General features: G+C 41.1%; 2 protein-coding genes and 1 long non-coding RNA gene across 4 annotated transcripts; 1 reads left to right on the top strand and 2 right to left on the bottom strand.

Moving 5' to 3' along the window:
• Positions 1-116: 116 nt before the first annotated feature.
• LOC123509072 lies at positions 117-2,424 on the bottom strand. Its single transcript, XR_006676114.1, has 3 exons — positions 2,301-2,424; positions 587-935; positions 117-305 (listed from the first exon to the last, which is right to left on the bottom strand). It is a non-coding gene; the product is annotated as an uncharacterized LOC123509072 (long non-coding RNA).
• Positions 2,425-4,856: 2,432 nt separating this feature from the next.
• Positions 4,857-7,448, top strand: LOC123509071. Of its 2 annotated transcripts, none has more exons than XM_045263192.1 (3): positions 4,857-4,993; positions 6,177-6,416; positions 6,904-7,017. In XM_045263192.1, the coding sequence occupies exons 2-3, from the start codon at positions 6,225-6,227 to the stop codon at positions 6,976-6,978; spliced, it is 267 nt and encodes an 88-aa protein (XP_045119127.1). In that variant the 5' UTR covers positions 4,857-4,993; positions 6,177-6,224; the 3' UTR covers positions 6,979-7,017. The 2 variants fall into 2 exon arrangements, with proteins under 2 accessions (XP_045119127.1, XP_045119125.1); XM_045263190.1 differs by having other exon boundaries at positions 4,865-4,993; positions 7,000-7,448.
• Positions 7,449-8,340: 892 nt separating this feature from the next.
• Positions 8,341-14,875, bottom strand: LOC123509070. Its single transcript, XM_045263189.1, has 3 exons — positions 14,709-14,875; positions 10,602-10,729; positions 8,341-9,824 (listed from the first exon to the last, which is right to left on the bottom strand). The coding sequence occupies exons 1-3, from the start codon at positions 14,769-14,771 to the stop codon at positions 9,656-9,658; spliced, it is 360 nt and encodes a 119-aa protein (XP_045119124.1). The 5' UTR covers positions 14,772-14,875; the 3' UTR covers positions 8,341-9,655.
• Positions 14,876-16,639: the final 1,764 nt, after the last annotated feature.

The following is a 16,639-nucleotide window of genomic DNA, read 5'->3' as shown; positions in this document are numbered from 1 at the left end:
GAGCTGGTGCCAGGCAGGGTCCAGTTCCTCCGTGGAAGATGCAGCGAGAACCTGAGTCCTCCAGTGATAGAGGAGCCAGTTTCCTGCCGCAGGTTGTTACGACACGCTGGTTTGGATAATGCGAGGTAGTCGTTCTTCCCTCCAGCACCACGTTGTCAGGTTAGAGCTGGTGCCAGGCAGGGTCCAGTTCCTCCGTGGAAGATGCAGCGAGAATCTGAGTCCTCCAGTGATAGAGGAGCCAGTTTCCTGCCGCAGGTTACGACACGATGCCGATGGTTTGGTTCTCCCTTAAGTAGTGGCAGGACCTGTAAAATGTAATTATGCTTTTACACTAATCATGAACAACCTTGTCCTCAACTGTAGGACAAGTGTGGGGTGGTGTGGTGTGGATGTGCCCTGTTAAATGTTTAGTGCCTGCCATTTATCCACCACCGAACACACATGGAACACTAATTTGTAATAATTATCTCAACCTCACTTTCTTTAAATCCCCGCATTCCTTATTCTGTGACGATTACAAACCTTACAAGTTTTGCTTCCATCACCCTCGTTACATTACCTTTAACACCTATTCATGGTAACTTACGCCTCCAATGAAGGAGTTAAAACGGCCTGTGCCGGACCACACGCCTCCGCGGCGTGCGTCCTCTTCTGAAGAGGACGGACGACCTGGAGATGGACTGCTATCACATGGACACGGATGAGGATACCGAGGCTTCTCAGACGCTTGGGCGCGTACAGATCTCTAGACAACCGGTGTGGCTAAGGAGTTCCTCGGGTGGAACCGATGTGATTCTACCAAGTTGGAAGTGCGCAGATGTAGGGACGTCGGTGCCAGACATGCGCCGAGACGTGTTCCATCTCTTGCACGAAGCCCCGAGACTTGTTTGTCCCATGTTTAGGGGGCGGCCGGTATGACTTCGTTGTTGTATACACTGCTGCAACAAAGTTATCAGTTATAAATCAGCCTTAAAGAAATATCCTTCACCTGCTGTGTTAAGGTCATTCTTCATGACAAATCTAAAGCTTTCTGACACACGGATAAATGGAACAGTATAATAATCGAATGACCCGAGACTAAATTAAATGCAACTGCGTATATTACTAAAAGGACTAAACATTTGCACCACAACACGCCGAAACTTAATACTTTATTGTTCCTGCACTTACTGCACCAGATCGTGACACTCATGGATATCCCACTAACCCAAAACCCTACCTGGTGTTACCCAACCTGGTGCACGGACTCCCAACCACCTCTATTTACCCGAGGATCAAATTCACCTCAAACCACCTGTTCGGCACTAGGCGTTTCCTCCCTACACTTTCCTCTGGTGAAAATCCATATGCGAGTCGGTTTTTTGCCATATTCTTACTATCACAATCTTACAATAACACTAATGTAACATACCTGGTGAAAGGACGGATTACGGCCTGGGTAAGCTCTGAATGTAAAGGTAGCTTAGTAATCGCAGACTGCAAATCTCACTGATATTCAGGCTCACTCCACCTCGAGTAGGAATGAAGCTGTTACGTGGCGGCGATACACAAGTCACGCGTTCGAAACTGATAACGAATCAAAGTGTAAAGTCTAAAACGCTTCAGGTAGCATTATCTACCGTTTGGATCAAATACCACACACCGTACTATATGGTAAACTACGGACATTTATGTACAAACCAAATCTTACACCATGAGACAAGAGGAAAATATTGGAAACCAACGAAATAATCCGACAACTATAAAGGTTCGTGGAGCTTTGCCTATATCTGCGCCACCGCTCGGTGAGGAGAGGTCGAGATACACTAATGACACGGTATGAGCCACTCGAACCACCCTGCAGCCAAGCTAACAATAAACACCCCTGTCGTGACACGGCTTCACCAAGGAGTTGCGAGTTCAACTAAGATGTTACGAGGCGCTTTCCTTTAATACAACAACGCGTTACTTAAATACTGAATTAACTTCCAATACTGATTAACCGTTACGAAACCGCAAACTGATCTTAAATACACTATAAACAAATAGTTCCACGAAATGTCAGGCAACACTTCCTATCCTCAAACAGCACGGAACTTTAAAATACTCCTGTTCATGAGAAACAGGTATAGGTCCTTCACTACACGCGCACGCACGCACGCACACACACACACACACACACACACACACACACACGCACCAACGTCACCACCTCTATACCGTGTCTAACATACCTTCCCGGCTTATAACAACAACGCCACAAGCAACACCAGACCAACACACAAACTATGACCAAACTGGTGACAGGACACTGGACTTACACACTTCTTGGCGCACACACGTCTTATCTGCACAGCGTCTACAGGGGAAATCGTTCTCTTGTGCCTCGTTGCTTTCCGCTTCACCTCCTCCTTCCCCTCCTCCCCCCTCGCTTGTTAGCAATAAAGATACTTAATAACTAATTAACTAGTCCCGGTGAGCATCGTTCTATATAAGCATTGTTATTATCATTATTATCATTATCATTATTATTATTGTTATTATTATTATCATAGTTATTGTTATTGTTATTATTATCGTTTATCATTATGACATTATCATTATTAACATGATTATCACTACTGCTATTGTTATTATTGATATTATTATTATTATCATTATTATTATTATTATTATTATTATTATTATTATTATTATTATTATTATTATTATTATTATTATTATTATTATTATTATTATTATTATTATTATTATTATTATTATTATCATTATTATTATTATTATTATTATTATTATTATTATTATTATTTTTATTATTATTATTATTATCATTACTATTATTATTATTATTATTATTATTATTATTATTATTATTATTATTATTTTATAGTTATTATTATTATCGTTAACATTATAGCATTATGCACATTATTATTATTATCATTATCATTATTATCATCATCATTGTGAGGACATGGCACGTAGCTACTGTACATAATATTTCCAGTTGTCACATTACTGAAATGTCAAGACACATAATCCTTTAACCAGCCAATCCAACGTATCAACATTTTCCTGTACTAATTATGAAGCATGTAGGCCTACACGAATGACGCGTAAATAATATTACCAATGTTCATAATACTGAAATGAGGAAGTGATAGTTTGAACAGTTTGTTTCAGCGAGGCCGGGATGCCACCTGCCGTCTGCCACCTGCCACCTGGGTCCTGCCACCAGTGTTAATGAACACAGACACACATCTAATTATTCCTCACACAATTTCATGATGTACTTTTAAACAACTGTGTTTTTGACCAGACAATTTCACGTCCTCGCTGTATTCACTATTCACCTCACGATCATTTCATTAAGGGAGCACCTTCCACGTTTGGGAAGCACTGGTGACTGGTGACTGGTGACAAGCTCGTGTCTTCCACTCGTCCAGTGCACAAGCAGTGAGTGACAGTCACACAGAAAGCGTTTGTTGGCGCCCAGCAGTGTTTCACTAGATCTCAAGCGGCAATGGCCAAGTTAGAGTTACTATCTGAAGTGGAAGCGACGCCTTTCAACAATGATAACAACAACAACAACAATGCATGTATGAGTGCATTTTGTATGTATTGTGCAATTATACACACACACACACACACACACACACACACACACACACACACACACACGGGCAGATATCCACGCGTAGGTTCGAATCCCAACACATAACCGCTTTATTACTATGCCATTTGTCGAGCGGTTTAAAATTACCTACGTCATCATCATGATATCCAGGTTGTAGGTGGAGGTGTAATTGCCTCACACCAAAGATGCGCTTGGGTGGTGATATGGGTATCTCTATAAATAAAATTGCCTGCACCACTAATGGGTGAAAGCTGAACAGCGCTTCCCATACATACTCTTCAAGTATACTTAAAGGCGCTATAGGCCTTAACATAGAAAAAAGGAAAAAAAATAAATATATAACTAAATATTTAATAGAGTCGTTGGAGGGTGGGTGAATGTGTGTGGTGGGTTAGGGCGAGTTGTGTAATGACGCTCATTAGGTAGGGCGGCAGCCTGAGTTTGGGTCCTTGTCATGCCATACCTATACATTTGGGCGGTGGAAGATGTAGGTAGCATTCATCTACCCATGGGTATAATCTCTATTTTTTCCCTTATTCCATCTTTCCATCTCTAAATTCTTCTACTGTCTTAACCCTCACACTATATAACATATAGAGAATAACCATTAGGACAATTAGATTTTCATAATTTAGCCTTGAGTTATTGAGGGGCATACTTAACTATTGTCTTCGCTCCTCCAATAACCAACTCTCTCTCTCTCTCTCTCTCTCTCTCTCTCTCTCTCTCTCTCTCTCTCCCTACGTCTTCATGTAAAGGATATTGCTAATCTTGCCATAATCCGTGCTGTTCTTAGTAATACTCCGTGTCGCCCACAACAACAAACACAGTCAAGTGATGTTAGCGCCTTTATCAATATATGTGAAGTAAACCTGCAATGTTACTCACTATAATTCCCATTGGTGACTGATTTCTTTCACAGTGAACTGGTCCAACGCCTCATCCAGCAAGTCTCTCCCACCTCCTTGACTGGCTGGGTGTCGTAGTTGGCTAAGGCGGCTCGTGTTTGAATCCTCGCCAAACCTAGTTGCCCTGTAGGAGATACAGCGTTCTCCTGTCAACCCTAGCGGTGCCATATGACCTAATCAGTTGCAGCGCCTAATGCAATAATTTCAATTTTTTCAAGCTAGCCCGCAAGGTGTGTCAGTCACCGAGAGTGGCTAGTTAGTTATTAAGTGTCTTTACTGCAAACAAGGGAGGGAGGAGGAGGGGGGGGCAGTAGGAGGAGGAGGTGAAGCGGATAGCAGTGAGGGACATCGGGACGATTTCTTGTGTTGGCATCGTGGAGGTGAGTCGTGTGTGCGCCGAGAAGTGTGTCTGGCCTCTGCCTCGTTGTAAGGTGTTGGTTTGGTGGTGTTCCTGTTGTATGTCGGGAAGGTATGTTGTACACTGTACAGTGGTGGTGTTGGCGTGTGACCGTGTGTAGTGAAGGACCTTTGCCCGTTTCTCATGAACGAGATGTATTTCAGATGATAGGAAGTGTTGCTTGGCACTTCGTGGAACGGTTTGTTTATAGAGTATTTCTTGTTTATAGTGTATTTCTGAATATCAATTTGGTTATTTGGTAACACTTAATATGCATTGTAAGTTGCCATTCCGTAGTAAAATAACGCGTAGTGTTCTATTAATGGGAACTTGTAACCTGTTTGTTGAACGCAGCACATGCTCATAACTCGTGGCTTTGGTGTGCATTGATAGCAAGGCTGAAGGGTGCTTTTAGTGGCTCTTGGGTCTCCCTTAGTGTATCTCGGCTTCCCTCACTGAGCGGTGGCGCAGATGTAGGCTAAGCGGTCACGAACTTCGGCATGAGCTACGTGTAGGATTGTTAGGGTAGTGGGATAAGGAGTTGTGTGAGAGTTGTTGGGTAACGTGACGTTTCGACCCCAGTTTCGTATGTGTTGTGAACCAGTGTGCCATTTTATATGTAAAGCATCAAACAAGTGATCGTGCTTTAACGTCACGGCACCCCAGTTTCTTTAATAGTTTATGAATGAGTAAGGCTTTTGTTGTGTAAAAGCTTCGAAATGGCTGTGTAGTAACCATTTATATTGGCAGTGTCCCCGATAAAGTCTCGTGCGATCGCCTCGATTCCCTGCTTACACTTCGCAGCTCCTCTACCCTGGTGATTTGACGTCGCATATGTGAAGCCACGCTATTGGTCAGAGTGGCTTCAGAGAGAGAGAGAGAGAGAGAGAGAGAGAGAGAGAGAGAGAGAGAGAGAATGAAAACTAATATGAAAAATGGAAATACATATAGAGAATATGGTTTCTCAACCTTTTTACCCTTGCGTAACCCTTGAAATACATGCCATGTCTCGAGGAAGCCATGCGCAAAAAACAGTCGAGTAATAATTTTCGGGGTGTTGTGGTGCACTAGCTAGGTGCAGCACCATACGCTAGTTAGTTCCATCAGTAATATACGCAGTTGCATTGAATTTGAGGCAAGTCACTCTGATCATACTGTGCAATTTGTCCCTATATCAGAGGTCTTGGATTAGTCATTAAAGAGGAATTAATGACAGCAGATGTTTCTTTATTGATTGGTGACTTTCTTGTTGCAGGAGTGTACAACAAGGGGCGGTGTATACGACGAGGGACAAGGTCGGGTCATGCCGGCCATCCCTAAACATGGAGCAAGCAAGTCTCGGGCGTCAGTCAGGAGGTGGAGCACGACCCGCCACAAATCTGGCACAGGCGTCCCTACAACTGCGCAACTGCGCATTACCAACTTCGTGGAGGCGCATGTGTTTCACTCTCTTCAGAAGATGACGCAGACCGAGGAGGCGTGTGGTTCGGCACAGGTATGGGCCGGGCCGTTTCACCGCCTCCATGAGGCGTACAGGCTATCAGGAACTGTTCTGTCCAGGGTCTCTTTTTTAACCCTGGTTCTGTCTTGGTGTTAAAAGGTAATATAACGGTGTTACAAGCAAAACTCGAACGTTCGTTATCAGAAGAGAATGAGGAATATATATATTTTTTAAGGAATTAGTTGTTTTAAGGAATTAGTTGTTTTAAGGAATTAGTTTTTTAAGGAATTAGTTGTTTTAAGGAATTAGTTGTTTTAAGGAATTAGTTGTTTTAAGGAATTAGTTGTTTTAAGGAATTAGTTGTTTTAAGGAATTAGTTTTTTAAGGAATTAGTTTTTTAAGGAAGAATTTTTTTAAGGAATTAGTTTTTTTTAAGGAATTAGTTTTTTTTAAGGAATTACTTTTTTTTAAGGAATACTTTAATAAAGAGGATTGGAGATAACTTGCGGTGAGTAAAATGGAATCCACTAAACATTTACAGGGCGGTCACACCACACCACACCACACCACACCTGTCCTACATTTGAGGACAAGGTTGTTCATGATTAAAGTGTAAAGGTAAAATTATTTTTTACAGGTCCTGCCACTACTGGAGGGAGAACCAAACCAGCGTGTCCTAACACCCTCAACCTGCGGCAGGAAACTGGCTCTTCTTGCACTGGAAGACACAAACTGTCTGCGCCTTTCATGGAGGAATTGGACCCTGCCTCTCACCAGCTCTGACCTGGCAACACTCGGCGTCATCCAGGGAGGGAGGACAGGACAGGACAGCCTTGCTTCATCTAACCTAACCTAACCAATACATGTTGCTGCCTCATCCAGGGTGGGAGGGAGGAGGACAGGACAGACTGCCTTGCTTCATCTAACCTAACCAATACATGTTGCCAATCACTCTTGTAATGTTATTTATTATTCCTTCCATCTAATGTGAATGTGCCCACATGTGTAATGTTGTTATTCCTTATGTTCTGTGATGGACCCACATGACTGTTGTGTTAGTACTAATAATAAATCATAATAAGAAAATTGATATTGCTTTAATTCCATTATTTTTTTTTTTTTTATAGGAACCGTTTATGAAATAAACATAACCAGACTTGCTCTGGAGCTTAACCTTACCTCACTCACCTCAGTTAAAATCTAAACTCAAGCCTCCCCTTGTTAAGCCCCACAATATAATAATACTACATACAGCTTGTCACAAAGTGAGTAATCCTTTCTATCAAGTTAACCAACCATTCAACATATCAAAGAACCCTGAGATACTCACTCAATTGGGCCAATTCTCAGTGAAATGCCTAAAAAAGCTCAAAAGCAGTAGGAAATAGTTAAAAGAATACTGAAAAACCAGTTAAAAGAATATAACTGAAAAACCAGTCCTTACAAAACTGCTCCTGAAAAGCAGCAAAGTGGGAAAATTCCCTGCAAAACTGCCCCAAAATGCTGAAAAATTGCTAAAAAGCAGCAAAAAATGGCAATTCCCTGCAAAAACTGCCCCAAAATGCTGAAAAATTGCTAAAAGCAGCAAAAATGGCAAAAAATCCCTGCAAAACAGCCTCAAAAACTGTGCTAAGTCATAAATACTCCGAAGAGTCTCCGGAGAAACAGCAGATGTATATTTGGGTTAAAAATACATTGAAGAGTCTCCCTTCCTTCACTTTTATTCAATCAACACATTTTTACACAACTCTGAAAACTCCACCAAAACTTTCAACTTAGAAAAATTTTACAGTGTAACACCAGAATTTGTACAGCTAGAAAACTACAAATTTCAACTAGAAAATTTTTACACAAATCTGATGAAAACTCTACCAAAACTTTCGACTTAGAAAATTTTGTACAGCTAGGAAACTACAAATTTCAACTAGAAAATTTTACACAAATCAGATGAAAACTCTACCAAAACTTTCGACTTAGAACATTTTTACAAAGCAACACTAGAATTTGAACAGCTAGGATATTTTTACAAAGCAACACTAGAATTTGAACAGCTAGGAAAATTTTAACAATTTTCAACAGAAATTTTACAACTTGCAACATACAACAATTTTTATATTTCAACTTAGAATAATTTCTGCAATTTCTAACTTGGGACAATTTTATATTTTTTAGTCTGGGAATATTTTCACCTTACAAAGTATTAGAGAAAAAAATTAGGAAAGTTGCAAGATGGACCATGAGGCCTGCACATACATGGCAGCAGTCTCTGTATGAACAGGTCATCCATACATTTGTCTAATATAACATTAAAAAAATGAATACAATAACATAATAGTATTTTGACAGCAATTTCATTGCAAAGTCTAGGAGGAACTATCAACTCTGTACAATGATTTCTTACACAATGGCTTTGGTCTCAAACAGCATGTTGTCCCTTGCAACGCTACATTGTCACCATAAATACACAAAACACAGACCGTCCTTCTGGGGCCGTATTCTACACAGTCAGCCTCAGGTCTCACTGAATGCCTGACCGTCACTCCACTGCTGGTCTTTGGGCTCATCACTTGTCAACTTTATATAAGTATACAAAGAAATAGATCCTTGACATAATTTCTACAATTCTAATTATTTTGACATCATAGTAAGACTGTGTATCCAAACAAAGGAAACATGACAAACATAAGATTATGCCCAACAGCCTGACACATGACACATGACACATGCAAGCCACTCAGAGCAAGGTTTGTTTGAGTTTTTGGAAAACTGATCGCACCCTCTTGGCAGTTATCTATAATGATAAATTACTCCATCAAAGGACATTATTTAGCCATCATTACAGATATTTATCATTAATTAATATCAAAAACTGTCGGGGATCATGCCATGGTACATAAAACAAGCTCTCACCATGCTGAGAAGAGTTTTAAGACAGTGGTTGGCAGCGCTGCAACAGACTGAACTTATGACGAGTCACAAGGTGAGAGCCTGTCATTGAGGGACTTGTGTCTAAAATGCACCATTTTGTCTACAATCACATCACTAGCTATGATGGTTTGTAGAATACGGCCCTTGAAACCTTACACAGAACAGTAACAGCAAAGCTCTACAAAGTAGAGAAACTTACTATTTAATCAGTCTAAACATTCCCACTCAAAAATGTCTATAAACCTAATTATATACAACAATTTTTCCCTAAATGAAAAACATTGAATTCAAGGAATGACTGGCACACTTGCCCATAAAGCTGCCCACACACACACACACACACACACACACATATAATCCTTCGGTTAAAACTGTGTGCACTTCTTTCCACACACACACACACAAAAAAAATAAAAAGCATGAACCAATGATGCTGTGAATGTTGATGCATCCTCCATCCTTGCCACTCTGTCTTGCACTCTGCACACACGTTTAGGAAAGAAGTGTGCAGTGTGCCGCTGGACCTCCAAAAGCCTGCAACAAAAGAAAGGAGTCAACAAAAGATCATGTTTAGTGATCAATTACCTTCAAGTCATCTTATCAATCAGAAATTGTGAAAACTGCTCATTTGTAATCACATTTCTGATACAGGAAGGTAGATCAAAAACCCAGCAAAGCAAAGCCACACTATTTTTTTTTTTTTTTTTTTTTCCATGCAAGAGGGCAACTAGCCAAGGCAACAAAAGTTAAAGAAGAAGCCCACTTGAATTTCAAGTTCACTAAAAGATTGGTACAGAATTAGCATGTCTTGAAATCTCCCTATTAAAAAACATCAAGTTGTACAAAGATGGAAATACAGAAGCATGTAGGGAATTCCAGAGTTTACCAGAGAAAGGTCTGAATGGTTGAGAGTACTGGTTAACTCTTGTATTAGAGAGTTGGACAGAACAGGGATGAGAGGAAGAAGAAAGCCTTGTGCAGCAAGGCTGCAGGAGGAGGTGACGTATGCACTTAGCAAGATCAGTAGAGCAGTTAGCATGAAAATGGTGATAAGATAAAAAAGATGCAATATTTTGGCAGTGAGAAAGAGGCTGCAGACAGTCAGTCAGTCAGAGGAGAGGAGTTGATTACATGAAAAGCTTTTGATTCCACCCAATCTAACAATACTGTGTGAGTGGAACTCCCCCCAAACATGCAAAGATTACTTCATACAAAGACAGATCAGGCCCTTGTACCGAGTAAGCAGATGGGGGCGAGAAACACTGGCGACAATGTCAAAATAACTACTACTTGACAACTTGTTTGCCTTACTTGTAGTGCAGCAAAGTGTGTGTGCCACCCTTCTTGAAACTCTGGAGCACCTTCATGTGTTCAGTAAAGTGGTGGGCAGGAACACAAAGAGGTGCTTCCTCGACGCCTCGCCACCGGTGCAGTACGTCCTGTGGGGGAAACAAACCGTCATTGCACTCATTAACACACAGGGAAGATGTGCAACTCAGCCACTCAGCCCTCCTTACTGATAAACACCACCACTCACAAACACACACAAACTGCACTCACCAACTCCTAACAAATAAATACAAGTCAGCCACTCATCTCTTCTTCCTCCTGTGACAGAGATGCCTCCACAAAGAAATCAATAACACACAGATTGATCACATTCATCTTTGACAGACACAAAGTTCACAGAAAAACTGAGAATCTGTACATCTTACTATTCAATCACTTCATCTTTTCTTCATTACAAAGTTTCATAAACTGTTTCATTGCACACACACACAAACACACACACACACACACGACAAATGTGGAGAATCTTTAGGAAAAGTGATGGAGAAGCAGGCTGAATGGAAAAAAAGTCAGGAAGTGGAAAGAAAGGAGGTAAATTACAAAGTTGCAAGTCTGGAAAAGGAAATCAAAGAGTCTGGGGAGAAAACTTTGGGCCTTGCTGAAATTATAGATCAACAGATCATAGAAGAGAAGATTGCTGAGAAAGTTGTGAAGGTTATTAAGTCAAATGAGACATTGGTGAGGGAAACTGTAGACAAAAAGAGATGTGTGGTGATATTTGGTGTGGAGGAGGATAAGACACCGAGTAAAATGGAGAGAGAAAAACATAAAAAAGGTGATAAATAATATCATTAATGTGGTGCAGGAGGAGGGGAAAAGACCTAGTACAAGAAATAGAGGACTTCCATAGAATTGGAAAGTTCACAGGAGAAGGTATGAGGCCAGTAAGAATCAAATTTAAGTCACAAAAGGATGTAGATGAATTGGTGGAGAAGTCATGGAGGTTAGCCCAGCAGGAAACAACAAGGAAGATTTGGTTGAGAAGAGATCTCGGTGAAAAGGAAAGAGAAATGTTAAATGAGTTGAGAAAGGAGGCTTTGAAAAAAAATGAAGAGAGGACAGAAGAGGAGAAGAAAGAGTTTTTCTGGAGAATCTTGGATATGAGACTGAGGAAGTGGTTCATAACCCAGAAAAGTACAGTAAGAAAGGACTAAAGAAACTTACGTATGAGCGGAATGTAATGTATTCCAACATAAATGGAGTGATATCGGGATTTTAGAACTCAACGATTACTTGAGGGATAAGAACCCAGATATTGTGGGTCTTACTGAAACAAAACTGAGAGAGGAGAAGACCTGATGATGGTTGGAGAAGGAAATATAATGTTTGGAAAAGAAATAGAGTAGGTAAGATGGGAGGAGGAGTGATGTTGCTGGTTAAAAAGATATAAAGGTGGATCAAGTGAAAGAAGGTATGGGAAAGGCAGAAGTGCTAAAGATCAGAGCAGAAACTAATGAAGGAAAAAGAGGCACTACATAGTGGTGTACGTACCACCTAAGACAAATGCATGGTCAGTACAGGAATATGAAGAAATGATAAGAGATACAGGAACATGTCTGGAAGAAATGTTGGGTGGCTGTGAACGAACTATAATGATGGGAGATTTTAATTGTAAAGAGGTGTGTTGGGAGGACTGGTCAATGGAGGGATCAGAGACAACATGGGGAAATACACTATTGACACTGGCAATGGAAAATGTGTTAACTCAGTGGGTCAAAGAAGATACTAGGTTTGGAGGAGAGGGAGCATCGTCAAGACTGGACTTGGTCTTTAGTACAGAGCCAATGGTCATTGAGGAGATGAGGGTGGAGTGCCCTTTAGCAAAGAGTGATCATGCAGTTTTGGAGTTCAAGGTGATAGATGAAGAGAAATCTAGAAGAAATGAAGAATATAAAGTGGGAAGATGGAATTATGCCAAGACAGATTTTGGAAACCTAAGGAAATTCTTTCAAGAGACAAGTTGGATGAAATTCAAAAGTGCTAAGGGGAGCAAATGAAAAGTGGAAGGAATTTATAAAAATATACAAAGAAGGTGAGAAAAAAATTTGTACCAATAAGACAACATAGAGAAGTTGGAAAGCAGGACTGGTTTAACGATAGATGTGAAAAGGCTAGAACAAGAAAAGAGGATGCATGGAAGAGGTGGAGAAGGAAAAGACGGATTAAGCAGTGGGAAAGTTACAAAAGAGCAAGAAATGAATATGTGTTGATTAGAAGAGAAGAAAGAAAGAAACAAGAAAAGGATATAATTGATAAATGTAAAGACCAACCAAGGCTTTTTTACAGACATGTGAACAACAACATCAAAAATAGAGAAAGTATTGAAAGTTTAGAAGTAAATGGAGTTTGCAGTGAGGATCCCAGGGAAATGGCAGAGGCTATGAATGGATGCTTTCGGAAGGTATTCACAAAGGAGACTGCTTTTGACAAGCCACTGGTAATGGAACAGAAAGGGATTATGAAGGAGTTTCAAGTAACTGTGGAGGAGATCAAGAATATGATGGGGAGTCTAGAAGTGAGAAAAGCTGTGGGACCTGATGGGGTATCAGGATGGATTTTAAGAGAATGCAGGGAGCAACTGGCAGAAAAAGTTTGTGAAGTAATTGATGCCTCATTAAGGGAAGGTGTAGTGCCCCAAGACTGGAAAAGAGCTAACATTGTCCCAATTTATAAATCAGGTAACAAGAGAGACCCATTGAACTATAGACCAGTGTCACTTACAAGTGTGGTAGCTAAGATGTGTGAGAGGGTGGTGAAGAATAGATGGACAGACTTCTTGGAGAAAAATGACATACTTTGTGAGTGTCAATTTGGTTTTAGAAAAGGGCGTTCATGCACGACAAACCTGATATGTTACTATTCGAGGGTGATAGATGTAATACAGGAAAGAGATGGTTGGGCTGATGGAATATATCTAAATTTAAAAAAAGGCCTTTGATAAGGTACCACACCGGAGACTGATCTGGAAACTTGAAATGGTAGGAGGAGTGCATGGCAGTTTACTAAAATGGATGGAAGACTTTTTTGGTAGGAAGAGAAATGAGAACAATAATTAAGGACAGACCATCAGAATGGGGCTTGGTGGAGAGTGGAGTCCCACAGGGATCAGTGTTGGCACCAGTAATGTTTGCAGTCTACATAAATGACATGGTGGATGGGGTGTCCAGTTATGTGAGCCTATTTGCAGACGATGCAAAATTGTTAAGAAAAGTGAGATGTGACAAAGATTGCGAACTACTCCAGGAAGACTTGGACAGAATATGGAAATGGAGCTGTACATGGCAAATGGAGTTCAACACGACAAAATGCAAGAAATTAGAGTTTGGCAAGAGTGAAAGAAGAATCAGGAGTATGTACAAGATAGGAAATGAAGACATAAAAACCAGTCATGAAGAAAAAGACCTTGGGGTGACAATTACCAATGACCTATCGCCAGAGAGACACATAAACAAAATAATTGGAGAAGTATTGAACTTACTGAGGAACATAAGAGTGGCGTTCGTATATTTAGATGAAGAAATGATGAAGAAAATAATTACTGCAATGATAAGACCAAGGCTTGAATATGCAACAATACAGTGGGCTCCGAACTTAAAGAAACACATAAGGAAACTAGAGAAAGTACAGAGGGCTGCAACAAAAATGGTGCGTAACTTAAGAGATTTGACTTATGAAGACAGACTGAACAGAATGCAACTTCCGACCCTGGAAAACAGAAGAGAAAGGGGAGACCTGATAGCAATATACAGAGTGATGATTGGCATGGAAAAAATGGATAGGGAAGATCTGTGTATGTGGAATGAAAGAGTGTCGAGAGGGCATGGGAAAAAACTAAAAATGGCCACTTATAGGAGAGATGTGAAAAAAATATAGCTTCCCTCATAGAAGGGTGGAAGCATGGAATAGTTGACACGTGGAAGTGGTCAACGCAAGGAATATTCATGATTTTAAGAAAAAGCTGGACATTAGTAGATATGGAGACAGGACAGTACGAGCATAGCTCCTTTCCCGTATGTTACAATTAGGTAAATTAGGTAAATACACACACACACACACACACAACCTTACCTGCATGAGATGTGGTGCACTGCCTCCCTTGGTGGGAATAAGGGAGAGTGGAGTGGTGTGCATACTATCAGGCTGGCTGCAGAGACCACCCAGCCTGCCTAGCCATCCCCAATCTGCTCACATGCTCCACCACAAACTTCATCACTGAAGAGAGAGAGAGAGAGAGAGAGAGAGAGAGAGAGAGAGAGAGAGAGAGAGAGAGAGAGAGAGAGAGAGAGAGAGAGAGAGAGAGAGAGAGAGAGAGAGAGAGAGAGAGAGTTAAAAAAGAATGATCTCAGCTTGCATTTTTCATTGAATCTTCTACTTTGGTCACCTGTGTAATGTTTTGGTGTCAAATGGTAATAAAGAAGGGAATAGTTTGAACAAATCTAGGATAAAAACAGCTGAAATTTCGAGGCAGTGGTAGCAAGAATAGGCAAGGTCATGATAGGTACCTTGTGCGACCTTCTCTTTCATTGTACCATTAGTTTGATGGTGTGTTGTGTTGGTGACTGTCCTGGTACAAGAAAATAACAGGGCAGATATTCATAGTACAATTACCTAATGGGGAGTTAGGTTAGGTTAGGTTACAAGATATTAGGAAAGTTTATCTTCTGGGAGAGATAAACGACAGCTTAGTTCATCCATGGTTGGTCTGTCCTTTGCTTATACGTAGGTGTAGGTACTGTGCGCAGAAGTACTGAGCGTGGAAAGTCCCATGTGTGGCAACTGTAAAAAAGTCCGGTGGTACATAGCATGCCTTGAATAGGTACGCAACACAGCACACGCAAAGCGACAGTCAGTTGTGACGTAGTGTAGCTACGCCCACACCCCCCCTAGCCCGGGAGTTTTTGGTACCTATTAACTCCACTATGTACCGCATCTGTGTAATCTAAACTGGACGCTTCACATCTCATCTCTTGCTAAAACAGCTTCTATGGAGTTAGGCATTCTGAGGCGTCTTTGCCAGTTTTTCTTACACTCCTGACTACTAACTCTGTACAAGGGTCTTATCTGTCCTATCCGTCCCTGTATGGGAGTATCCTTAACATGTATGGGGTGGTTCCACTCACACAGGGTGGAATCAAAAGCTTTTCATCTTATCAGCTCCTCTCCTCTGACTGACTGTCTTTAGCCTCTTTCTCACTGCTGGAATGTTGCATCTCTTGCCATCTTGTGGTAAATATTGACAAGAGGTCCTTTGTTTGCCAAATATTGCCATTTGTCCCCTTAGACCTTCTCAGCAAATGCAAAATTTGGTCTATTTTGGTTCCCCTTCCTGACTGACTCAACCAAAACAAACTTCATCGAAGTTAACCTAACCCCAAATCTAATCTAACCTAACCTAAACTTAATATTACAACTCTGTTTTTTGCACGATGTCCTCATTTTCAAAAGCATCAATAGGAGTCAGAGGTTTGAGAGTTCAGCTGGTGAATACTGAATACCAAAGTCTTGAAACTGCCAGCACATTGCTTGACAGTGGCCATCCTCAAGCAATCCTACCTGCTGTCAGCCCTGTGACCTTGTTGGGCTGTGCTGCCATCTCCCATGATTATGACTCAAGGTAAGGTGGCTAATACGCATTAGGGTCGTGCTGGAAGCTCCATCTGGCCCCTTGCTAGCTCTGCCTCTGCTGATCGCCAGGCCCATCGTAATCCAGGACCGAGTGTAAATGTAAACATTGAGTGTTGGTGAACCACAATTATGTGGCACCTGTAAATTCCCCAAGGAGAGAGAGGACTGTACAGGGTGTGACTGGTGTGCCACAAGGTGCCACTCTAACGCAATGTGCATGGGCGTGGCAGAGAGTGTAGTCCAAGACATTACTCTGTTGGCAGGAGAAGGTATTTCTTTTGTTTGTTTGCAATGTAGGGTACAAAAATGAGGGCTTGCAAAATAGTCTCCCACACCCCATAGAAGTGGAACAGCTGTTGATTTAAGAACAGTGT

The sequence above is a fragment of the Portunus trituberculatus genome, chromosome 26 (genome assembly GCF_017591435.1).
Source record: "Portunus trituberculatus isolate SZX2019 chromosome 26, ASM1759143v1, whole genome shotgun sequence".
Lineage (NCBI taxonomy): Eukaryota > Metazoa > Arthropoda > Malacostraca > Decapoda > Portunidae > Portunus > Portunus trituberculatus.
This window is presented reverse-complemented; position numbering and strand designations above follow the sequence as displayed.

Bases quoted from the DNA above. Each gene is read 5' to 3' on its own strand.
- LOC123509071 (XM_045263190.1), top strand. From the start codon at position 6,225: ATGCCGGCCATCCCTAAACATGGAGCAAGCAAGTCTCGGGCGTCAGTC. The intron at 6,417-6,999 runs GTATGGGCCGGG...TATTTTTTACAG, and splicing joins AGGCGTGTGGTTCGGCACAG to GTCCTGCCACTACTGGAGGG.
- LOC123509070 (XM_045263189.1), bottom strand. From the start codon at position 14,771: ATGCACACCACTCCACTCTCCCTTATTCCCACCAAGGGAGGCAGTGCA. The intron at 10,730-14,708 runs GTAAGGTTGTGT...TTTCCCCCACAG, and splicing joins GTGCACCACATCTCATGCAG to GACGTACTGCACCGGTGGCG. The intron at 9,825-10,601 runs GTAAGGCAAACA...CTTTTGTTGCAG, and splicing joins CACACTTTGCTGCACTACAA to GCTTTTGGAGGTCCAGCGGC.